The sequence below is a fragment of the Macrosteles quadrilineatus genome, unplaced genomic scaffold (genome assembly GCF_028750875.1).
Source record: "Macrosteles quadrilineatus isolate MER2022 unplaced genomic scaffold, UCM_ALF_1.0 Scaffold_3__2_contigs__length_128488019, whole genome shotgun sequence".
NCBI lineage: Eukaryota > Metazoa > Arthropoda > Insecta > Hemiptera > Cicadellidae > Macrosteles > Macrosteles quadrilineatus.
In genome coordinates, this window is record NW_026542596.1 from 27515320 (window position 1) to 27541471 (window position 26152).

Consider the following 26152-nt stretch of genomic DNA (forward strand, 5'->3'; position numbering starts at 1 on the left):
TTTTTCCAGGTGAGCTTCTGACCTGGGACCGCAAAAACCTTGAAATTTAGGGTTATTTTTTAGTTTTTTACTAAAACGTCAAAGAACCGTCCAGCCTACAGAAAAACACATAGTAAAGGAATTGTAGAGCATAACATTCCGCATCCATTGAGTATCTGATGATGAATATTGAACCAATATTAAATTATTTATAGTAATTTAAATAAAGTTATTTTATTAAGAAATTATTGAACATTGCATATTTAACATTTATATTTCTTCTAGAAAATGGATTTCAAGTACATTATTATTTACAAAGTAATAAATACGAATTACAAATACCCTCGCCGCAGCAAACCTGCAGACTAAGTGATTTTCCATTTACCTGGCTGGATTTATACTAAAATATTCCCAAAAAATTGTCAGATTTATTTCCTATTTAATTAACATTAATTTTAGTGACTACTTAGGTTTGCTGCTACAGGGAAGATATTGAAATGTGTTTTTTATTGCAATGTCGATAGCTTAGTATTAAATAAACAAAATTTCCAAATTTGGTTGAAATATATCCATAAACAAGCAAACTACATCAGTCTATTTATTCTCCATAAGAATAACATAGGAATTTAAATTTAATTTTTTTTAAATATTCCCCGTAACCGTTGGGCATACAACAACGCTTCATTATACAAAAAAAAATATTTATTTGTTTAAGCTCTACAAAATGGTTTGGAGAGAAATTATGAAATTTTGTGCTTTTGGGGTAAAAAATGGGAAAATATATTTTTACCCCATAAAACCCCCCATAAACCCCCGCTCACATAGTACTATTATGATGGTTCGTGAACTCATTAGAATAAATGTAGGTTTACACGTGGGTACCAAATTTCATCAAAATCGTTGTTGTATGCCCAACGATTACGGGGATAATTTAAATTTTTTTTAAATTTGTATTCCCATGTTATTCTTATGGAGAATAAATAAACTGTTGAAGTTTGTTGTTTATTTAAACCAAATTTTGATTTTGAAATTTTTCATTTAATAGGTACTAAGCTATCGACATTGCAATAAAAAAACATCTCAATATCTTCCCTGTAGCAACCTAAGTAGGTAGTCACTAATATTAATGTTAATTAAATAAGAAATAAATCTGACAATTTTTTGGGAATATTTTAGTATAAATCCAGCCAGGTAAATGGAAAATCATTTAGTCTGCAGGTTTGCTGCGGCGAGGGTATTTGTAATTCGTATTTATTACTTTGTAAATAATAATGTACTTGAAATCCATTTTCTAGAAGAAATATAAATGTTAAATATGCAATGTTCAATAATTTCTTAATAAAATAACTTTATTTAAATTACTATAAATAATTTAATATTAGTTCGATATTCATCACCAGATACTCAATGGATGCGGAATGTTATGCTCTACAATTCCTTTATTATGTGTTTTTCTGTAGGCTGGACGGTTCTTTGACGTTTTAGTAAAAACTAAAAAATAACCCTAAATTTCAAGGTTTTTGCGGTCCCAGGTCAGAAGCTCACCTGGAAAAATGGGACAAACTTCAAATCCTTTTACTTCTATATAAAACAAAAGGACTAAAACGATTTCCAGCTTTCCGAGAATTATTTCCAAGCACAGCCAATTTTTTAACTAATTTTACTGGCCTTTGTTTTTTAAGCTCTACAAAATGGTTTGAAAATAAATTTTGATATTTTGTGTTCTTAGGGTCAAAATTGGGAAAAAACCTATTTTTACCCCCCATAAAACCAAAGTTCCCATAGTTTGATCATGCTGGTTCGCAAACTCTTTCGAACAAATGCAGGTTTACATGGGGGAAGTGCTGATCTCGCACAACTAACTAACTATAGTAGCTACTGACTACTACTATAATAAATTCGTATATGATGAGATTTACTAGTTTTGGGCTTACTGAAATGGATTCAAAATACACTGGCCTCGTAATATTGTATTCGTTACGTTATGGGTTTAACACACCATCGTTCTTAATCAACTCAACTTTGCAGGTCCATTGGTTTAACAGGAGTGAAAATATAAAGATTTAGTAAAACAGATTTTAAAAACTACTATTTTACACCCTGGCAATAATTAACTCGGTTTACCTTATATCTAATGAAATACAAGACTTACACTTTTACTTGAAGTATCACACGAGTTAATTATGCTCCACCAATAACGATCTCGGGACAAGAAAACTTCTCGAATAGCCGTCGGCCGTCGTAGTTGCTGGTGAAGAACTAACTTTCACTTTTCTACTCGCCGTCTGAGGGTTCCTCGGATCATCCCTCTCGCTCCCCTCTCTAGCAAAGTAGGGGGCTCAGCTGATCCTAGACGTCTGCTGTTTGCTAACCCGAAAAAAGCTAGACGGCCGCCGTTGTGGTCATCTGCCTGCAGCCGCCAATGCCTAATAGTCACTAGTTACCGTAGGTGGCATGGTAAGACCTAGACCCGGGACCGATTTACTTTTTCATTTTGATGTCCTCAGAGGCCTTTACATATTTAATTAATTTCTCTTTGCTTGAAAACGTTTGTATTAAACAAAAATTTGCAATGTTTCACTTCTCATTTATCATAACGCTATCAAGAAATCCTCAAGAATAATATCTATTATATTATTAAAGTGATACAATCAAATTTTATGTAAACTGTTAAGGTCATTTACCAAGTAAAAATATAGGCATATGGCACATCAAAATGAAGCTTAGAGTGTGCAGATTTGCCGAAAAGTATTGATATGGACGAATTTTCTAAGGGCTCTGCCCCGCAGGCTGATTTCCAAAGGGCTACGCCTGGCATGCTTTCAATGTTTAAATGATTTAATTTAATTTAGCTAATGAAACAGCTGGTCAATACAATAAACTGGCGTTTGTTTACTCAAAAAAGATGTTTGTGTTGTGAGATATGTAGAATAAGGAGGGTTATGTTTGGTTTTAAATAAGTGAGGTTGTATACGTTTTGTAAAGTATTGTTCAAAGTTTCATTTTTTAAATTTAAGAGTATAAGCTACATATGTCAATAGGCTTGACTAAAATTGAAGAATTATGGTCAAACATGTCATTCATGAAGCATCAATATGAAGCAATTGATGCTATTGCTACACTAAGGTATGTGGTCATATTCTTAGGGATCTATTCTATTAACATCAAAAGTAGGGGTTTGAAAGTAAGTAGGTTTACGCTTTTAAATCAGTTTATACTGTATTTTCAAACTAAATCATAGATTTGCTGTATTTTAAACACACATCAGCACCACTTTAATTAGGTCACATTTTCTTCCCGTTGCAAAGCACGGGTATAGCAGCTTGTATATATATATATGTGTGTGTGTCCGTGAACACGATAACTTGAGTAATTTTGGTCCGATTTTGATTAAATTTGGTTTGAAGTTGTAAAGCGGGATAAACTTGAATGAGTTCGCAAACCGGCATGATCGGACCATGGTAACGGGGTTTTACGGGGGTTTTGTGGGGTAAAAATGGGTTTTTCTAATTTTTTTCCTTCTAAACACAAAATTTCCCGATTTCTCTCCAGACCTTTATAAAGAGCTTAAAAAACAAATAATTAAGTATATCAAAGTGCTTTTGTACAATTTTTGGTTACGGAGAAAATTAAAAAATTGTTATTTTAAAATTCTTGTGTTATTCTTATGGAGAATATTGTAAAATGTTGTAGTTAGCTTGTTTATAAATATATTTTGATCAAACTTGGTAAATTTATTTATTTTATAATAAGTTAATAATATTTTACTAAAAAAAAACACAGTTTTTACCCTCCCTGTAGCAGCTAGCCTATGCACTCATAAAACCTAATGAATTAAATACATTTAATTGAAAATCAATTCAGGCAACTGGAAATTTGCTTAGTCAGCAGGTTTGCTGCGGCGGGGGTATTTTGTGTTTTCTACAAACATTTCCTGACTTATAGCCGCATAAGGTTGTCCATGTTTATCTTCGTTATTGATAACCCTAAGCATGGTACCACCCTTGTCGCCAGCAGTAAGTTTAAAAATTCAGTCATCTATAGGCCTACTTATTTAATACGCAAGCAGGTTTATTGTGACAATTACTCCTCCGAAACTACTGAACCGATTTACATGTTCTTGGTGTCATTGGAAAGAGCGTAACGTGAAGTTGTGCAGGAAACTTTTATTTTAGCGAAATAATAGAGGGTTAGGCCCTGGGGCCCTTTAAAGTTTCGTATTTCTCCATAAGATTAACATGGGAAACAAAATTGTTATGAAACTCCAGCTGTTGTCAGAAATTAAAAGTGAGAATAAGTACATATGTTAATTGTAAACAGTCAATAAGTTTGCTAATTTACAGTTAGTTTGCTACAAACATTTTAACATTTAATTACTTGGTTGAAATGAAATAGTTACTATTTGAATTTGGGTTGGCGTAAATATTACACTTGAAAAAAACGAGTGAACCTGGATAAATTGATATACTAAAAAGAAAACTGAATTAACACTGTGCTGCATTTCTTAGTAATCATTGAAAGAGACGATTTGCAAACTATGGAAACTAGGAAAATCATAGAGCATCACCAAGGGGAAGAAATGGAAATAATGTGTGTTTTCTTTTTGTTTTTTTTAAAATCGTTATTATGGACAACCTAATGCGGCTATGAGTAAGGCTTTGTAGAAAACACTAAAAAACCAAATCAGCTTTTGAAAAATGATAAGATATTTACAAGAAATGTTGATTACATCGATCTGTTATGTACATGTTGAGTATTCCATAATCTTTGAGTCAAATCTTTTAAAATCATCAACAATTATGACTGTTATTCGTTTTAAAATAACGCCTGTAATACTTAGCAATTGCTCGATTTTGAGCAACAGGGACACTAGTCTATATATATATAAAGCTCAAATACCACTGACTCATTCACTCACTCATTCATCACGAAATCTGAGAAACCATAAGACCTAGGAACCTGAAACTTGGCAGGCATCTTCCTTTTGGGTAGTAGACGCTCACTAAGAAAGGATTTTACCCTCCGACCTCTGGGCTCCGCCCCAGTGGCTCTGGAGTTTCCCATGTTAACCTTATGAGTACTCATATTTAAATGGAATTAATGAATCTTAACAGCTGTTTCAATTAAACAAGTTGGTTCTGTTCTATGATCTTCAATAGCATTAAAGTTACAAGGATTACCAACAGGGTGCAGCACTATTATTTATTTTACATTTATGACAACAGCTAATTTGCAACCAAAATAAGGTGAGTGAGCGTAGCGAACGAACTTCAACCTGGAGGCGAGTTAGCGTAGCGAACGAGCTGATGAGCTCCAACCCAAAGGTGAGTGAGCATAGCGAACGAGCTCCAACCTAAGGGTGAGTGAGCGTAGCGAACGAACTTCAACCAGGACGTGATTGAGCCATGCGAACAAGATCATCTTGAAAATTAAGAAGTTAAACGGGGCAAAGCCCGCGGGTTACAGCTAGTTCTTTAATATTCCCCCCCTAGAATTTTGCGTCACAGATATAGACGCACATGGTCTTCACACCTTTAAATTAGTTGTATTTATTAGCCACCTGATTCACCATCAACTAAGTTTTATAATTTCTCTTGATTGTGATGTGTTAACCATAAAATACATTTTTGATATGTATTGAGCTACAAAAGATATTTTCATATCTTTGTACTATCCTTACAGGATAGTGTTAAACTTTTTAACTAAAAAAACTATAAGTACAATATTGTACATACCTCTATGTCAGTGACAAGATCAAGCAGATAAGTATCGTCTAGTAGAAATCCTTCCACAAATATGTTTAACGATGAAGACCTACATTCATCTGAACTAGTTGGACAGTGGAAAAAAATTACAACACACAGTGTTTCAGACTTTGGAGTGAAAACGGGGCTGACCATAACATGTTTTGTTGAATAGAGTCCTGAAAAAAATAAAATAGTTACTTTTTTAAAGCTATTAACTTTATAAGGGGATCTACAAAGGTACTACAATGTAGAAAGCGGACTGTTTTACATCTCTATCGATCTATCATTGTGAGCTTAGTTTTTTTTAGCTATACCTATTAACACATGAGAGGATAAAACATGATAAAACTTTCCTTAGATATGTCAAAAATTTTAATCAAGATAGTTTTGTATTCAATGAATATTAGAACAGAAACTGTAAGGATCATAAACATAATCAAAATGACTCTCTAACTGGCATGAACCCTATACTAATAACATTAACGTTGGACAGTTCCATTTAAGTAATGTTACTGATAACAATTAACATAATTACTGTTTAATAATGTTTACTTTTGGCTTTTGGGCCAGTGTCAGTGAGATATTTTATTTAGGTTCATGATCAAGACTGTTTTTTTTTCAGGCTAGACCTAGGGGTTGCGGCATTATCACTTAGATAAAATCCATTGGTGACTTGACGGGGATCGAACCCGGGACCTCACGGACCGAAGTCCCGCGCTCTAGCCACTACACCAGCTCGCTCCCCACCATCCACTACATTAATATGAATGGTCTTTAAAATGAATTACCTTGTAAGCTTAAGCTCTTGAGCAAGTCATTTTATCATCCTATGCACATTTCACTGTAGGTGTGACATGTTCAGGGATGTCTTGCACATAACTATTTCATTTGCGTGGTTTTTCATCACACTGTCAAACTTACTAAACCAAACCTAAACATTCTCACCTTAACTACTTGTAGAGTAATTGTGAAAGGAAAGAGACCTCTGAAGATGCTGTACTGCATCACATGCCCATGCCACAAAATGTTCATTGGATTGCAAAATAACTTGCTCTAGAAATCAGGCAAAAATCTCATATATTAAATTTTTTTTTTCTTTTCCGAGTTCGTTTGGCTCTCTACCCGGGCTTATCCCAACTCCGCGCGGTGGTCAGAAATATGTCAAAACTGATTGTCTAACTCCGCACGGTGGTCACTTAGGGTGCCTCGCGGCACATGTTCAACTCCGCACTGTGGTCAATTTTGGCTCTCACAGCCCTGACGGCTGTGAGTTTGTATTTAAAGTTTGAAATTGTTATAAATTTACATAATTTAGAACTGTAGGAAACCACAGTAACGAATAAAATAAACTTAATTATTACAAAATAGAATATTTTTGTTTCATTTTAATTTACCTATTATTAACCTAACCTAACCTAACCTAACCAAACCTAACCTGTCACATGAATAAGGTAGCTATGAACAAATAAAAGCGTATCATTACTTTGGGGACACACGGTATGTATATAGAATATTTTATATTAAACAGATCATAAAAAAAATATCTCATACGAAAGCACAACAAGGTAGCGTAGAGATTAGATGTGGCCACCACGCGGAGTTAGACTATACACTAAAAGTGACCACCGCGCAGAGTTGGACTGGACCCTTCGGGGGCCATAAAACTTTTCCTCGGTTTAAATTTGACCACCGCGCGGAGTTGGGCTATCCCCCTCTACCCGACCGATTTTCATGATTGAAGTCTCAAATTTGAAGGTACACGCACAGATTTGCCATCAAGCATCGGCATATATTTATCTACAACCCCAGTCGGTTTATACAAGAACGAAATTTGCTCCCCATGTATTTCTTATCGGTGATAAATTTGGTTTTTCTTTTCCGAGTTCGTTTGGCTCTTCTACCCGACCGATTTTCATGATTGAGGTCTCAAATTGAAGGTATGCACACACAGATTTGATATCAAGCATAGGAAAATAATTATCTATAGTCTCACTCGGTTTATACGTTAACGAAATTTGCTCTCCATGTATTTCTAAAGGGAATTAAATTTGTGATGTGTCTTTTCTAACATAACTTACTGTATGTTAAAAAAAATACCATATGTTATGCTTAATAAGTTAACTTTGTTTTTGTTTACAATCATTGTTATTTAGGATTCATTTCAGAATACACCTATTTTTTTTACACACCTTTTATTTAATATGTAACAGTTTGGCGACGAGGAAAACCAGTTTTTAATTTTTTTACATTCTATTTATTAAATTTTTTTTAATATGAGTGACCTAAGTAATACTGAAAGTTTTACTGATATAAAGAAGATTAGAGTAGTAGTGAAGGGTCAGTTGTCTAAGGCTGAAAGATGGCTAGCAAACCTACAAAACATGTCAAAAGAAGTAATCAAAACCAGGATAACAACAATTGAAGAGTATTGGGAAAGATTTAATTCTGTACAGCAATTAATAGAAGAGAAAACTGAAGAAGTTGAAATTGAGAAAGAAATAGATTACAGAGTAGAAATGGAGGACAAATATTACAAGGTAATGGATGAGTTACAAAAACGTATGGGACAGCTTGCAGAACTACAAGTGAACATTCAAAATATTCTGCCATCATTTTCTGTACATCAAATTTGTCTTCTCCACAACGTCGATCCACTATTTCCTCAATGATTTTCACACCATATCAGGAAAATGAATCATTCAAGAACTTTATTCGTCGATTTGAGATATTTCTATATCTACATAGCCAAGAATTGGAACCAAAGGATCAAGTGTATACAATGCTACATGCCTTAACGCCACATTTATATCAGAAGCTGTATGATTTGTGCGCTCCTGAAAGTCCTTTGGATAAAACATATGCTGAATTAGTAAGTCTTTTGGCTGATTATGTTGACCCTAAACCTAGTACTTGCTGGGCCTTACAACACAAATTTATGACAAGAACACAAGAATCTGAAGAAACCGTAAAAATATATTCCGTTGAGCTTCAAAAGCTATCTTCGGACTGTGACTTCAACTGTAATAATTGTGGGAAATCAATTGCAAACACATTACTACGCATGCAGTTTATAAGAGGTATTAGCAATTCAGACATAAGAACAAAATTATTACAAGAAAGATCTGCTTCATCGTTTCAAGATGTAGTGAAACTTGCCTCCATCATGGAATTGGCAAAGAACGAAAGCCATATAGTAGAAGAAAACATTCATTCAAATGAGAAAATCAACAAGATAGCAGGTACAGAAACAAAACCACCCCATTTTTCTCCTACTTGGAACAAAAATTTAAAGTCTCCATTTGAACGCCTCAAAGGTAAATGCTATCGTTGTGGATAACCTAGACACAGGGCACATCAGTGTAAATTTATTGGAGAAATATGTAAGAAATGCAACAAACAAGGGCATATTGCTAGCGTATGTTTAGGCACAAAACAAACAGAAATTCATTGTACCGAAACTGACAATGCTATAGACTATTATAAGGAAGAGAAACAAGAGGTTTTTATGATACACAACCAGAGTGCCGGTAATGACAAGATTATGGTCGAGATACTTATTGAAGGTAAACCTGTGCGGATGGAGTTAGATACTGGAGCAGCAATAAGTATTCTACCATACTCTACCTTCAAAAGTCTCAACATAAATAAAAAGATTTTCCACACAAACATAGAACTAAGGGCATACTCAGGTGAAATAATCAAACCCCGGGGTGTCGTCTTTGTAGAATGCGCTTACAATGATCAGGTGTTTGTTGGTAAACTCTACATAGTGAATCAAAATTTCGATGCAATTTTCGGAAGAGAATGGATTAGAGTGGTCAAACTGGATTGGGCAGAACTTAAAACAGTTAGTAGCAATACTACATCTACTGAACTCGAAGATCTTTTGGATGAATTCAAAGAATTATTTGAACCAGGTGTAGGACTCATACCTCACAAAAAAGCACACTTACTCCGCTTGAAGGGGCAAAACCTATTTTTGTGAAAGCTCGTCCAGTCCCATATGCACTAACTGAAAAAGTAGAACTCGAGTTGAATCGTCTGGAAGAAGCTGGAATCATTTCCAAAATGGACAAGTCCGATTGGGGTACTCCAATTAATTGTACCTGTAGTAAAGCCTAACGGTAACATACAAATATGCGCTGATTACAAGGTTACAGTAAATAAACAAATAAAAGAAGAACATCATCCAATACCTCGGATCGAAGACATTTTTGCTCAAATGAATTGAGGGCAGTTGTTCTGTACTTTGGATATCTCCACTTGGAAATGGATGCTGAGAGTGCAGAAATACAAACTTATAGCACTCATAAAGGACAATACACAGTTAATAGACTGATGTTTGGTGTAAAAGTTGCTCCAGGGGTTTGGCAAAAGGTAATGGACGGAATCCTTCAAGACCTTCAAGGTGTTCAGTGCTTCTTCAACGATATAATAATTCAAGGAACATCATCAAAAGAACTACTAGAAAGATGTTGTAAGAAAGACTTAGTAAACCAAAAGTATGGCTTTTATTCATTCAAAATTACAACCATGTTTTAGTTAAGGACAAATACAATACTTACAAACAAATCAAATAATAAATATTATCAGGTGATAATGTTCACATCACCACATTTTCCCCCACTATTTTTCAAGGTAGGTATAGCATATGTAGGAGGCTTGACATTCCTCTTTGGACGTAGTTCCCCCACAGCCGTCTCTGAAGTTGTGGTCTGAGATACCATTTGTTGAGTTTCATTTTGAACTTCATTGTGGTCAATGTCTGAATTTATATTTTCAACAATCTCTCTCTCAGTAGTGTTGTTTTCATGAGGTAGATCACCAGGAGGTAGGCCAGCGGGTGCAAGATGTCTCAGCGATACTTGTGATTCTGACCCATCTCTTCTTCTGACGAGAGCGTACTGTGGATTTGATTCCAAAAGTTGAACTGGCTCCACAAGGTCATCATATTTATTAGATCTTACAAACTTTCTAAGCAGGACAGGACCAGGAGCGGATAGCCAAGATGGTAACGAGTCTCCATTGGTAGTTCTTCTGCTATGTATAAAGAATCTTTCGTGCGGTGTGCAGTTTGTCGCAGTGCATAAAAGAGATCTGACTGAGTGAAGAGCCTCCTGTAATACTTCTTCCCATGCAGCAACTGGCAGGTTGTGGTTTTTCAAAGCTAGTAGGATGGTTCGCCATATTGTTCCATTGAAGCGTTCAATCTGAGAGTTCCCTCTAGGGTTATAAGGTGTCGTATGACTTGTAGCTACTCCGTACTTGTGAAGAAAGTCCGTCAGCTCTCGCGACATGAAAGATGAACCTCAATCTGAATGTACAAAGGACGGGGCTCCAAACATAAAAAATAGATCTGAAAAACATCTGATAACTGTTGCTGAACTAATGTCCTTACAGGGGTACGCAAATACAAAACGAGAATACTCATCCACCATGGTTAAAAGGTAACGGTTTCCGGTTGTTGATGGAAGAGGGCCCTTAAAGTCAATATTTAGACGTTCGAAGGGAGTGGTTGCCTTTATCAATTTGCCTTGGAATTGGTGAAATCTTGGCTTCACTTCTGCACATGTTTGACAAGCTGACGTCATCCTTTTTATATCATCCAGAGTGTAGTTTAGATTTTTAGTTCTAATCCAATGAAACATTCGAGTGACTCCCGTATGGCAGAGAGATTTGTGTAATTCAAACAACTTGGCATTATCCCAGCGAACCACACGTGCCCGAGAGAGCGTATCTGCTTTTACATTCTCCTTTCCAGGTCGGTACACTATTTCATATTTATAAGGTGTTAGCTCTAGTCGCCATCTCATAACTTTATCATTCTTGATTTTGCTTGTATGCCTCTTGTCAAAGATAAATGATACAGCTTGCTGATCCGTGTATAATCTGAAGTCTTTTCCAATAAGAAATGATTTCCATTTTCGAAGGGCTTCGACAATGGCAACGGCTTCTTTTTCAACAGCTGAATACAGCTTCTCAGATTTGTTTAGAGTCCGTGAGAAAAAAGCAATTGGCCGATTATCTTGACTCAAAGTTGCTGCCACGGCTATGTCAGATGCGTCAGTCTCCACTACCAGTGGCTCTTGCCCATTCCTAGGAGTAATTACTGAGTTTGCAATGTCAAGTTTGAGGGCTTCAAAATCTGCAACCGCTTCCTGTGACAAAGGAAAAGAATTGACTTGTGTCAGGTTTCTTATTTTATCAGAAAACCGATGTATCCATTTTGAATAGTGAGCGAAAAATCCTAGGACTCGCTTTAGTGAAACTTGGTCTTTGGGCACAGGAAGTGACAGTAGAGATTCTAGACGATCTGGATCAGGTCGAATAGAGTTATGGGAAACTAAATGTCCCAACAAGGTTATTGAAGACTGGTTGAACTTGCTCTTTTAGTTGTTGATTACAAGTCCATACTTAGTACAGCATCTAAAAATGTTCTTAGATTCTCATCATGATCCTTTTGATCCTTTCCACATACAGTCAAATCATCCAGATAGGCATACACTCCATTCAGTTTTTCTTTTCTAATGATTTGGTCCATGGTCTTTTGAAAACATGCCACCCCGTTGGTTACGCCAAATGGGATTCTTCTGAATTGAAAAAGACGACCAGCAGCCTCAAAAGCAGTGTACTTCTTCTCTTCGTCAGAAATTGGTATTTGATAGTATGCTTGCTTTAGATCAATGGCACTAAAAACCTTGTTCGTCGCTACAGTGGATACTAGATCATCTATGTTTGGTAAGGGATAGGCGTCTAACAGAGTAAATTTGTTTATCGTTTGCGAATAGTCCACACACAGTCGCTTCTTCCCTTTGTCGTTTGTAACAACCAACACTTGTGCACGCCAAGGTGACGAACTAGGTTCAATGATCTCCTCAGTCTGTAGTCTTTCCATTTCTTGTTTTATAAATTGCATATCTTCATCTGAGTAACGTCGTGATTTTGTGGCTATTGGCTTACAATCTGGAGTTAAATTGCAGAATAGTTTGGGTGGTTCAACTTTGGCACAGGAGCACACCAACAGAGGAGGTTTCTTACCTCCAAACCAAACCTGTATATTTGAGTGGAGTTTCATGATATCATGCCCGATAAGCACGTCAGTACAAAGATCTTCAAGAACAGTCAACTTAAAATTGTTGTAATTGTGATTCAACAGATTTAGGTTGATTTTAAAAAACCCGTGGACGTTTGATTTCATATTAGAAGCAGCTAGTGATACTTCTCCACTTTCATTATATATTTTAATTTTGTTTAACTGAACAAACTTCAAGTTTACAAAGCTTGATGTACTCCCGGTGTCTATTAAGCAATTTGCTTTCAGGCCATTCACTTTAGCTTCAACTGTAGAGTCCTTCATTACAGATGTATTATGTGTTGTTGCTATTAGTGCAGCTGATGTACTAGACGTCTTCTGTTTTACTTTAAAATGTTGAGTTGGATTACTTTTACAGACTCTAAAATGTTGAGTTGGATTACTTTTACAGACTCTCGCATAATGCCCTGTCTTGTTACATTTCCCACAAGTTGCTTCTCTGGCTGGACAGCGATCTCTAGAGTGTCTGTCATGCCCACAAAAATAACACTTGCCATCAAACATTTTTCATAGCGGAAACAGTCGCTTCTTCCTTTTGTTGTAGTGGGAATTCATACTGACAAGCTTGCTTTGCCAATTCATTCGTTGCACAAGTTTGAATTCCGTACATAGATTTTGGATAGCTCTCGACTTGAGCTTGAGCCATTTCAAGAGCTCTAGACTGTTCCACTGCTTCAGCTAGGTCTAAAGTTTTATTTTCAAATAGTCTCTGTCGTATGTATGACGAGGCTAAGCCATTGATAAAAGCATCACGAATGTAGTGATCCCTGTATTGAATCGCATTAACAGCTTCAAAAACGCAATCTTGGCTCAAAAGTTTCAGTTCCGACACATATTTGTCAATAGTCTCACCTTGTTGCTGTTTTCTAGTCATTACTAAATATCTTGAGAATATTTCATTCTTTTGTTTGATGTAAATTGAGTTAAGAACTCTCAAAGCGTCTTGGTAAGTTTCAGATTCCTTGATAAATCTATATGTAGTAAAAGATAATCGATTAGTTAGTAGTTTCAGTTTGTCCTTGTCTTCAACGAATTCTGTCATGGTTAGAAAGTCTTTGAATGTTTGTAACCAGTGCGTCCATTCCTCTGAGGCAGTTGGAGATTCCGGGTCAATTTGCAATTTGTCTGGTCTAAGGAATTTCTCCATTGTAATGTAGCAATAACTGAGTGTATCACGACCGTCTATACTTCTCGTGATAATAATAATTAGGAATGATCTAAATTGGTAACATTTTATTTGAACATGTCTTTAGTAAGAAGTCTATAACACTAATGACAATATTTGTTTACATCTGATCATAATAATATCCTAAATAAAACACATGTTTTATTTGCAGTCTTGAAACATCCCCCTCCTTAAAGATCGAGTCTCCTTGGAGGATGTACTTGACGCCCGTGTCTAGTCTTGTAACTTGAGTTGTCCTCTTGTGGTTTTGGACTTCTGGTACAGACACTTGTTGTTGAATTTTGTTCTGTCACTTTGTCTCGTGATGGTGTACTTTTCAAGTCATCGGGAAATGGTAAAAGATGGAAACAGGGCCGCGTTAAGGGTCAGTGGCGCCCTGGGCAAACCCAAAAGCAGCGCCCCCCTTATATATATATATATAAAACTATAAAGGTTTTGACCACAGCAGTGTAGGGAAGGGAAGAGTGAAGGGGGTTTGACTCATCAGTTCGCCGAAATTCACAGCAGATGGGTTGGGGGTTGGGGTGAGTACAATGGACTTGACAGTAGTTGCTATGCGAATGCCTCTTGCCCTGCGCCAGTAGCTTAATACACTACGCAGTAATTTGATTACTAACTGTTCAGTAAAGTACAGTGTGCAGTTCATTGCATTATACACGTATTGAACGAGACTCTACTAAGGGAGTATGTTTTTCCCATGGTTCTACTATAGGCCTATGCAAATATATATTTATACATTAGCGTGTTTTTAAACAGTTTTGTTTCAGGAGGGAGTTTTCAATTCCGTATCAGTGGAAATACTGGTTAATACATTTACATTCTTTAAAACTGCTTCTTGAGTTTATTTTCTTTGAGCCAACCGCTTGCGGCTCTTGGCTCCACTAGGTTTTTATGAATTTTTCACTGTTTATAGGCCTACCTACTTACTTGTATCAACACTTCTCTATTTATTTATTACTGGTTCACTAACTGCAGTGTGAGTGTCAACACTGACTATTAGTGACTGTAGGTTGTGTTGTGACTGATTTGACGACTGTGCAACAGGCACAACACGAACACAACCTACTGGGAGGAGTACACTGTACTGGATTGGCACTGCGCGGTAGTTGGTAGTTGTGAATTGTGGGGACGGGGGTGGGACCGGGAGGGAGAGGAGGGGCACGTCAACCGTAGGCCTGTAGAGTGTAGACTACAGCTGGCCTACCTGCTATTCCACAGCCACGGAGGTGGCTGTGGCTATTCCCGTAATTTGCTGACGTCACCCAAAATGCAAACAAAAAAATCAGCCCATATATTGCCATATAAGTAAATATTTGTTTTGATTTGATTAATATTGTTTTTATAATGTTCCTCAATGGTAAAATGGTGTTAGCAATCTGAGTGACGTCAGCATATGACGGGAATAGCACACCTACGTATTTTCCTTCCACCATGCAGGCCACCCTTGCCTCTGATAGTATAGTGAGTGCGCCCGGTTCACACTGCTGCCTGCCTTTCCCTGACTACACGTACACAAGGTATAACCTGAAGGTCTGATTATTTTCAATTTTGTTGTATTTATTTACTTTTGCAATAAGGGAAAATTACTTAACTACAAGTTGAAATCACCCATTTTATTTTTGAAATCCCGGCTGATAAACCCCTATTTTTCCTAGTACGGGCGGTGGTTCAGGGCGCCCCCCAACCACCGGCGCCCCTGGGCATATGCCCAGTCTGCCCGTTTATAAAAGTGGGCCTGGATGGAAACGGTTTCTTCTTAGGTCTCTTGTATCAGTCCTGACGATATATGATCGTGGCTCAGTTGCTGTTTTTACAACCGTTCCAGGTTTTCCCACGTCAGGTATCCAAACGCTGTCTCCAGATTTCAAACTTCCAAGAGATTTGGCACCATGCCTGGAGTCATAATTTCTCTTGTACTTTTCTCTATAATTCCTCTCCCTTTGTTTCAAGTCACTCAAATCTGGCTTTTCTGTTAAAAGTCCTGGCAAAACTGGTAGGTTGTCTCGTAAACGTCGTCCCATTAGTAGTTGTGCAGGGCTAAACCCGTTCGATATTGGAGTGTTACGGTATGACAAGAGTGCCAGGTAAGGGTCTTCTTTATTTTTCTTCAGGATGCATTTTGCTATCTTCACTGCAGCCTCTGCAGCTCCATTACTCTGATGGAAGTGAGGGCTACTTGTCTTTAACTTGAAATTGTAGTCTTTGGAAAACTGCTGGAATTCCGAACCTTGACGCATGGTGAATTGAGTTCCGCTGTCGGTTCTGATTTCTTCTGGAATTCCATGACGACTAAATACTGATTTACATTTTTCAATGACTTGATGACTTGTCAAAGAACGTAACGTTGCAATTTCAAAGTATCGTGAGTAACAATCTGTTAACACGATGAACCACTGACCACTTAACTTGAAAAGATCCATTGCTGCAATCTGCCAAGGTCTTGAAGGGAACTCTGCTGGGATAAGTGGTTCGTTTTTATTTTTCCTGTGCTGAATACATTGTGGACAACTTTCAACCATCTTTGCAATCTCAAGAGATATTCCTGGCCACCAAAGACTGTTGCTGGCTCGGAGTCTACATTTTGTTATTCCCAAGTGTCCTACATGGATTCGTTTTAGCATTTCTTCTCTCAATGCTTCTGGAACATATATTCTTGTTCCTCGTAATACAAGATCATCAGCAACAGAAAGTTCTTCCTTTACGTTGAAAAATTTCTTTAATTGATCTGGAATTTCAGATTTTTCTGGCCAGCCATCAATGATTAAGTTCCGTAATTTCATACAAATTGGATCTTGTCTTTGACAATGTAGGATTTTCAGTATGTTTTCATCAGTAGTTGGAACATTAGAAATTACTTGTCTCACGTAGTAAGTGAGTTCCTCCTCTAAGTCATAGTTTTCAGTGTCCTTTAGAGGGTTACGTGAAAGACAGTCAGCTGTTATTAGGTGTTTTCCAGGAGTATATACAAGATTGTATGAGTAACGCATCATTCTTAGTCTTATTCTCTGTAGACGTGGAGTTAATTCATCTAAGTTTTATGACGTCAAAATCTTCAAAAGTGGTTTATGATCTGTCTCAATTATTATGTCCTTACCAACTATGTAGTCTTTCAACTTGTCACATGCCCAGGCGATTCCCAGAGCTTCTCGTTCTATGTTGGAATATCTTCTTTCTGCATCAGTGAGAGAACGTGATATGTAGCTTACTGGTTTGAATGTGCCACTTTTTTCTCGTTGCAACAATACTCCGCCGATACCAAATGATGATGCATCAGATGAAATCATTGTTTGAAGATTAGGGTCATAGAAAGCTAAGTGAGGAGCCGCAGTAAGAAGATTTTTGATAGTATCAAAAGCTTTTTGTTGTGGTTTGTCCCATATCCATTCATTATTTTTGTTGAGTAGCTCGTGAATAGGCTTCAAAATCTCAGACCTATTTAAAATATATCTTCCACTAAAATTGATCATTCCAAGATATCTTTGTACACCTTTCACATCAGTTGGAGGCTCCATCTCAGAAATAGCCTTAACTCTGTCCTGATCAAGAGAAATACCATCAGCACTCAGTTGAAAGCCAAGGAACTTAATTTTTGGCTGTGAAAAGACTGTTTTCTCTTTATTCAAGGTAATGCCTTCCTTTTGAAGCTTTTCCAGAACCTCCATCAAAACCTTGTCATGCTCGGCTTGTGTGCTTCCCCATATTAGGATATCATCAATGTAAGCTTTTACATTTCTTTGATCACCAAGAGCAGCATGGATGCGTTTCTGGAAATACTCCGGAGCTGATGTAATGCCAAAGGGGAGGACCTTGAACTTAAATCGTCCCCAAGGTGTCAAAAAAGTGGTGAGATCTTGTGATTTTTCTTCCAAAGGAATTTGCCAAAACCCGTGATTGGCGTCTAGCTTAGAGAACACATTAGCTCCTTTGATCTGTGCTATTGTGTATTCTATCCCTGGAATTGGATGTAACTGCCGCCGAACACTTTGGTTTAGTTTTGAAAGATCAACACATATACGAACGTTACCGCTGTCTTTCTTTGGTACGACTACCATCGGAGAACACCAAGGTGTAGCATGGTCTACTGGAGTTATGACCTCCATATTTACCATTCTTTGAATCTCTTCCTTGGTTTTTGACCATAATGGTAGAGGTATTCGTCGAGGCACTGTAATTGAGAATGGCTTTGCTCCCATTTTTAGCTCAATTTCATAAGCTCCGTTCATTTTACCTAAACCACTAAAAAGAGATGGATATTTTTCGTACCAGTTCGTCGAAGTTGAAGACACACTTCGGACAACTTGTAGAAGGTTTAGTTTTTCAATGGCTGGTTTACCTAGGAGCGGTGTTTTACATTTTTCTGCTACATAAAAACGCTCAAAACAAGATTTGTTCTTATAGTCTAACTTTACATTTACCATCCCTCGTACAGCTAACTGAGTCCCATCCGGTCCTGAAAGTCTTTTACACGTATGTTGCAATGGAACTTTTTTGTTTAGCTTGATATTAGCTGGCAAAACTGAAACGTCTGCTCCGGTATCGATTTTAAACTTAATAATGTCAGAATCATTAAACCTGAGGTCAATTTCCCAAGATTCAGGGTTTAGTGCACTGTTTTCGGCAATTTGACCTATGAATTCTTCAGAATTTGATGAATTTGTACAATATTGATTAACAAACTGAGGTTCACTACTGACTTCATTAACCTTTTGTTTAGAACAAACTTTAGCAAAGTGACCGTTTGCTTTACAGTTGTTACACCGAACATTTTTGGCAGGACACAAGCCTCGGCGATGGGATGGAGTATTCCCACACCATTTACAGGGGTTTTCTGGATTGTATTTTCCATGGTTATTAGAAACAGTTTTCTTACAAAAAGACTTTTTGGAGGTGGTGTTTAATTTTACCCGATCAACGGAGGGATCAGCTAGGTCAAGTTTTTGCCTAACTAATGCCTCTGAACTATGAAGAGCATCAACTGCAGTTTCTAATTTTAGTGAGCTTTGTAACTGTAAGCGATCACTAAGGTTTTGATCATTCATTCCAACGATAAGTTGCATGAGAATCATTTCATCCCTTAAATCTCCCCAGTTGCATGGTTTTGCAAGAGTATGTAAGTCTGTGATAAAGTTTTCAGCAGACTCTGAGGATCCCTGTTTTCGTCTAAGAAATTTAGCACGCTGATAAATTATGTTTGTTTTAGGAACGAAATGGTTTTCGAATTTTCCCATAATCAATTCATAATTTTCCAACTCATCAGGGCTTAGATTAAAGGAATCAAATATTTCCTCAGCTTTATCCCCCATACAGTAGCAAAGAATATCAACTTGCCTTTTCCCAGGTGCTTTATGTAGATCGCTGACTGACCTGTACCTTTCAAAGCGTTTCTTCCACGAACTCCAATCATAGGGGTTGAAGGAAAAATTGTCTGGAGGCTTGACATGGATTTGGTTTCTTTGAAGTCTTATCTCTTCAATTTCCTGTTGGATCTGTAGGTTTACATCAGACTGCGCCATGTATCACGACCGTCTATACTTCTCGTGATAATAATAATTAGGAATGATCTAAATTGGTAACATTTTATTTGAACATGTCTTTAGTAAGAAGTCTATAACACTAAGGAATCGCTAGGGGCTCAAAAGCGCATTCTAAAAATCTGCAACGATGACATCATAGTTTAGTTCAAAATTCCTCCGTTAACAGCGTAGAAGTAGAGCTGTCAGATCTCCTCTTGAGGGAACACCATTATCTTACCGCAACGATACGAATTTCAGTCATCGGCTTGGTGGTGTAGTGGATAGCGTACTGAGCTGATAAACCGAAGATACTGGGTTCGAATCCCGCTGGCAGCACTAACTTTTTGTCAACAATTTTTTTTCATATCAGCAAGTTTGGTTGGTTTGGTTAGGTTATGACAGTTTAATTTTACAATTAAAAAATTATAAAATTGAATTTTAGGCATTTATAATTTTATTTTATGAACAAAACTATTTTTTATATTAGTAAACCTTCATTCGATTTTTTCATTATCAGCACGTTTGGTTAGTTTGGTTAGGTTATGACAGTTTAATTTAATAATTGAAACATTTTAAAATTAATTTTATAATTAACTAGGCCTAATAGTGAAGTAAAAATTACGCGCTGTGCTCTCTACTACAACGCTGTTAACGGAGGAATTTTGAACTAAACTATGATGTCATCGTTGCGGATTTTTAGAATGCGCTTTTGAGCCCCTAGCGATTCCTTATAACACTAATGACAATATTTGTTTACATCTGATCATAATAATATCCTAAATAAAACACATGTTTTATTTGCAGTCTTGAAACACTGAGTTTATCAATGAATGAATAAAATTGTTGAAAGAAAGACTTAGTAAACCAAAAGTATGGCTTTTATTCATTCAAAATTACAACCATGTTTTAGTTAAGAACAAATACAATATTTACAAACAAATCAAATAATAAATATTATCAGGTGATAATGTTCACATCACCACAAAAGACTTGCAGTTTTTTGCAAAATTTGTAAGTGTTTGAGCGTTTAAGGAGTCAAAATTTGAAGTTGAACCGTGACAAGTGCAAAATTTTTCAAAAGAAAATTGAATACTTAGGACATATTAATGACGCCACTGGAATCCACAAAAGTAAGGATAAAATCACAGCAATTACAAATGCACGAAGGCCTCAAAACATTCAAGAACTCCGATCTTTCCTAGGGCTTGTTAATTACTACAACCGGTTTGTTAAGAATTTGTCCACTGTTTTAAATCCTTTACATAGACTTCTAAAAATAGGGCAGTCATTCATATGGGACAGTAAGTGTGAAGGTTTCCAAAACATCAAGAAAAGAATAACAAGTGACACAGTTCTTTGTCACTTTAACCCAGACCTGCCATTGATCCTTGCAACTGACGCTTCACCAGTGGGACTTGGAGCAGTGATATCACATCGTTTCCCAGATGGAAGTGAAAAAACTATAGCTTTTGCTTCAAGATCATTGACCAATGCTGAAAAACATTACAGCCAAATCGATAAAGAAGCCACAGGTATATACTGGGGGTTGAAGAAATTTGTTTCTTATTGCTATGGACGTCATTTTACACTCATCACGGACCATAAACTATTAGTGTCAATCTTCAATCCCAACAAGAGCCTACCGTCAATGTCAGCTACGCGACTATTCAACTACTCCCATTTTTTATCAGGATTTAACTACACAATTGAATTCAAGAGAACTGGTGACCATGGCAATGCAGATTTCCTCTCAAGATTTCCTGTGGAAGATTCAAAATTTGCAAGTATTGACCAGTTTGGACATTTTCAAACAAACCAATTGAACACCATAACTATCAATCCCAAAGAACTGGTCGCGAAGAAACTAAGAAGGACACATATCTAAAACAAATTGTGGAGGCTCTTGAGGAGGGTCAATCATTAGAGCCATTGTGATTTCACGATAATGAAGTAACATTACATGAAGGATGCCTCTTCAAAGGGTGGAAAGTAATCATCCCTAATTCTCTCAAGAAAAGACTTCTCAATGAACTACACTTTGGGCACATTGGTATAGTAAAAACCAAAGCTTTGGCAAGAAGTTACTGCTTTAGGAGAGGAATTGATAAAGACATCGAAAACATGATTGCTGTTTGCAAGCCTTGGCGGGAGAAACAAAATTCTCCAACAAAAGAGATCAATCATCCTTGGGAACCAGCAACTCAGCCATGGGAGAGAATACATATAGATTTCATGGGCCCAACAATTGGACAACAATTTTTCATTTTTGTAGATGCCTTCTCCAAATGGGTAGAGGTAATACCTACAAAAACAGCAACTACCGATTGGACTATTAAGGAGTTGAAGAAACTTTTTAGTACTTTTGGTCTTCCAAGCCTCCTAATTTCAGACAATGGAAGAAGTTTCACTTCTCTTACTTTTCAAGAGTTTCTTAAGTCATGTGGAACCCAACACAAAACGACTGCTCCGTTACACCCATCATCTAATGGACAAGCTGAACGCTTTGTACAAACAGTGAAGAAGATGTTGAAGTCGATATTAGATGAACCAGGAACACTTGACAGTAAAATTCACAAGGTGTTAATTCAACTCCGTCAAGTACCAAACTCAACAGGAAACTCGGCATACTATTTCATGTTCAACAGACAAGTAAGAACATACCCAAGGCCCCACTAGAAAAAGCAGGCCATGCTGCAGGATCCATGACGTCACACTAGTGGATAGATTTCATTGATAAATTCATTGCCATCACCATTCCCATATGTTTTAGGTAAATAAACAAGCTGGCTGTTTGTAAGATTTTAATGGTAAGAGTTTAGTACAACTATCCACCACTGTGACGTAGTGTTGCGCTACCCACGCTGCAGCATGGCCTGTTTTTTCTAGTGGGGTCTTGACATACCTCAGTGTTATGATACCTTCTAGAATCGAGGACTCAAAAGACAAACCTAAAGGTATAACCAGGGCCGTCGCGTGGTTTTTCGGCGCCCGGGGCGGGATGTTGCCAGGCGCCCCCCCCCCCCCCAAACACACAATGAGTGATGATGTAGCCATTTTGTTTTAATGCCCAAAAATTAACACTAAAAGGGACTGAATCACCTAAAGGGATTGAATCACCGTACAAAAATACGAGAGTCAGGAATCAGGGATTAATAAATTATTAGGGATACATTTCTTAAATTTTGAATGAAAATCTGTTTTAATTGATGATAACCAAATCCCAATTAATGTAAGAAAATATTAAAATGTATAAAAAGTACTATGTTATTAATTAAAACAGAGCAAATTGAAATTAATGCAATGGTATGCAAAACCTCAAACCAAACCTACTCTGAATATAATTTTTATACAGAATAAAAGAAAACCACCTTATCACATTTAGATATGAGATCCTAAACATTGAATGTAAATAACTCTTAATCACTCATTAAACTAAGCTGACAGCTGAGCTGAGACTGCCGTAGGAGAAAGGAGTGATTGGGGTAGGGGTGGTTCCCAAGGTCAACCGTCGGCCGGTCGGGCGAAATAAAAATAGAATACGGCAGCTACAGAGCAAAACAGAGCAACACCGCGACATTGCAATATTGATTTATATTAAGATAATTAAGTTGGGACAGAGCCTTCAACTCCACAGTGGAGTTGATTATTAGGCTATTATTACTAAATTTATTTCAATACTATATTGATATTTAATTTGGGAAAACATTGCAAATTATAAAGTGATTGCCGATTGGTATCAAATAATATGTATATTTGTTCAATAAAGGCATACAACGTAATATTCAACATTCAGTTACACACACGAATAATAGAACTAGTATTCGTGGTTATACATAACTTTCCAAAATACATTATGTACATCTAACTTTTTAAAATTTGGTTGCATTACTTTTGCCGCGGCGCCCAGGGCGATCGCCCTGGTCGCCCCACCCACGCGACGGCCCTGAACACGCATATTTAAGGTTGGAGACCGTGTTCAAGTGAGAAACTACTACAAGGGTCAGAGAAAATGGAGTTTCGGAAAAGTTACATCAAGAGATGGAAATCTACATTACAACGTTGAACTGGAGAATGCAGTAACATGCAGACGACATGTAGATCAAATGCTGCGGTCAAGACTATAAAGGGGGAAAATTGATGTGTCTTTTCTAACATACTGTATGTTTAAAAAAATACCATATTATATTATGCTTAATAAGTTAACTTTGTTTTTGTTTACAATCATTGTTATTTAGGATTGTTGAAATATGATTTGTGTGAATAGTACATTTTGGTATCACATGTGTTCTGTGTATAAATTAGTTGCCATGGATACCAGATGTGTTTTGTAAAAAGTTATGTTGTGGTTTTGTATCAAGTAAAACTTTGTACCTAAAGCACCTTTCTCTTTATCATTCTACATAATTTAAGTCCATTTACAACAGGTTATGGGCCCAGTATATTTTATTCAGTGCTTCATTTAAAGAATACCAACTTCATAAGTTTGTAACAGCAATATGACTCAAAATTCATTACCAATTGAAAGGCTTAAAGGTCGTGAGAATTTTGATACTTGGAAGTTTGCAGTACAAGCTTACCTGGAAGATTTGGATTTGTGGGACTGCGTATCTGGTGTAGAACAGGATAAGAAAAAGGACATTAAATGTCGGTCAAAGCTGATCTTATTGGTTGATCCGGTGAATTATGTACATATTCAAAACACAACCACCGCAAAGGCAGCTTGGGACAATTTAACGAAGGCTTTTCAAGATGATGGTTTAAGCAGGAGAGTTGGACTTCTCCGTATTCTAATAACTACAAAGCTAGAAGATTGTAGTTCTGTTGAGGAATACGTGAACCGCATAGTCACAACTGCTCACAAGCTTACAAATGTGGGTCTGCAGGTAACCGATGAATGGGTTGGAACAATCTTACTAGCTGGTTTACCCATCCGGTATGAACCAATGATAATGGGAATTGAATCTTCAGGCAACAAAGTCACGGCGGATGCAATAAAAACAAAGTTATTGCAAGATGTGTCTCCAGTACAACGTGATATGACTTTTGCAGGAACTGATTCAGCACTGTATGGTTCCAGTTCAAGAGGGACAGTTCACAAAGTGTATCAAAAGAACAGAAACACGAGAAGTTCGGACAAAAATGTGAAGAAAGGTCCGAGATGTTATAAATGCAATGTTTACGGTCACATCTCGAAGAATTGTACATCTACAAGAAAAGTGGGCAAAAATAACGTAAACTCTGGCAAATCTAATACGTCACACTTTGCTGCATTTTCAATGCAATCGGGCATTAATAATGAGTTCTTTTTAGACAGCGGTGCATCTTGTCATTTATGTGTTGACGGTAACATGCTTCTGAACGCAAGAAAAGGCCAAGCACTAACGATCACCACAGCAAATAATGAGACAATGGTGACTGATACCGTTGGTGATTTGGAGCTTCCAATATGTATATCTGGTGAGGTCTCGGAAGCGAATGTAAGTAACGTACATTATGTGCCTAACTTAAAAGTTAATCTTTTATCAGTGAGTCAAATTGTAAATAAAGGAAACTCTGTGGTATTCAATGGTGATGGAGCCAAAGTTTTCAATTCAACAGGTCAGCTCATTGCTTCTGCTAGTTTAATAAACAATCTGTTTAAGTTGGATATGCCTACGAACACATCTGCATTATCCATGCAAAGCAATGGCTTAACGCTCTGGCATCAGCGTATGGGACATTTGAATTTTGATAGCCTTACAAGATTAGTTAATGGCTTGGCTGATGATATCAACATTTCTGGTAGTAAGCCAGAAACTATTTGTGATATCTGTATGTTAGGAAAAAGCCATCGTTTACCCTTTCCTAAGAGTGAGTCTAAAAGCAGTCATTATCTGGAGCTAGTGCATTCTGACTTGGTAGGTCCTATGGAAGTGAATAGTCTTGGAGGGTCTAGGTATATTTTGACCTTTTTAGATGACTACAGTCACATGTGTTTTGTTTATTTTTTAAAATCAAAGGACGAAGTCAATGGTCACTTTAAAACGTTCAAAGAGTATGCTGAAAAACAAACTGACAAGAAGATAAAAGTGTTGCGTACAGATAATGGTACGGAATACTGTAATCACAACTTAACTGAGTTTTTTAAGTCATCAGGTATTGTGCATCAAACTACATGTCCTTACACACCTCAGCAAAACGGAAAGGCAGAGCGTCTCAACCGTTCCCTCCTAGAACGAGCAAGATGTTTGCTGATAGAGTCTGGGCTTCCATCTAGTTTTTGGGCTGAAGCTGTGAATACTGCTGCTTACCTTCTGAACAGATCACCATGCAGGTCCGTGGAACTAACTCCAATACAAGTGTGGTCAGGTAACAAGCTTACTCTACAACATCTCAGAATTTTCGGTTGTAAGGCATTTGCTCACATCCCTGCCGAGAAACGTAAAAAACTTGGTCCACGATCTACTCCTTGTATATTTGTTGGTTATTGTCAGTTTAGTAAAGGGTACAGGTTGTATGATCCTCAGAAGAAAATAACTTTCATATCTAGAGACGTTACTTTTTCTGAAAATCAGTGGGGAAGTTCTTTATTGAAAATTGTGAATAAAGATTTAGATTTTTATGTGTTTCCTGAACCAACAGGAAGTTTGTCTGA

General features: G+C 37.0%; 1 protein-coding gene across 2 annotated transcripts in view; it reads right to left on the bottom strand.

Moving 5' to 3' along the window:
* LOC128990329 (tenascin-like) overlaps positions 1-26152 on the bottom strand; it is a 201177-nt gene that overhangs the window by 70851 nt on the left and 104174 nt on the right. For both annotated transcript variants that reach the window (XM_054412665.1, XM_054412664.1), the window contains exon 8: positions 5715-5902. In XM_054412665.1, coding sequence (XP_054268640.1) covers positions 5715-5902 — 188 coding nt within the window. The remainder of the gene's footprint in view (positions 1-5714; positions 5903-26152) is intronic.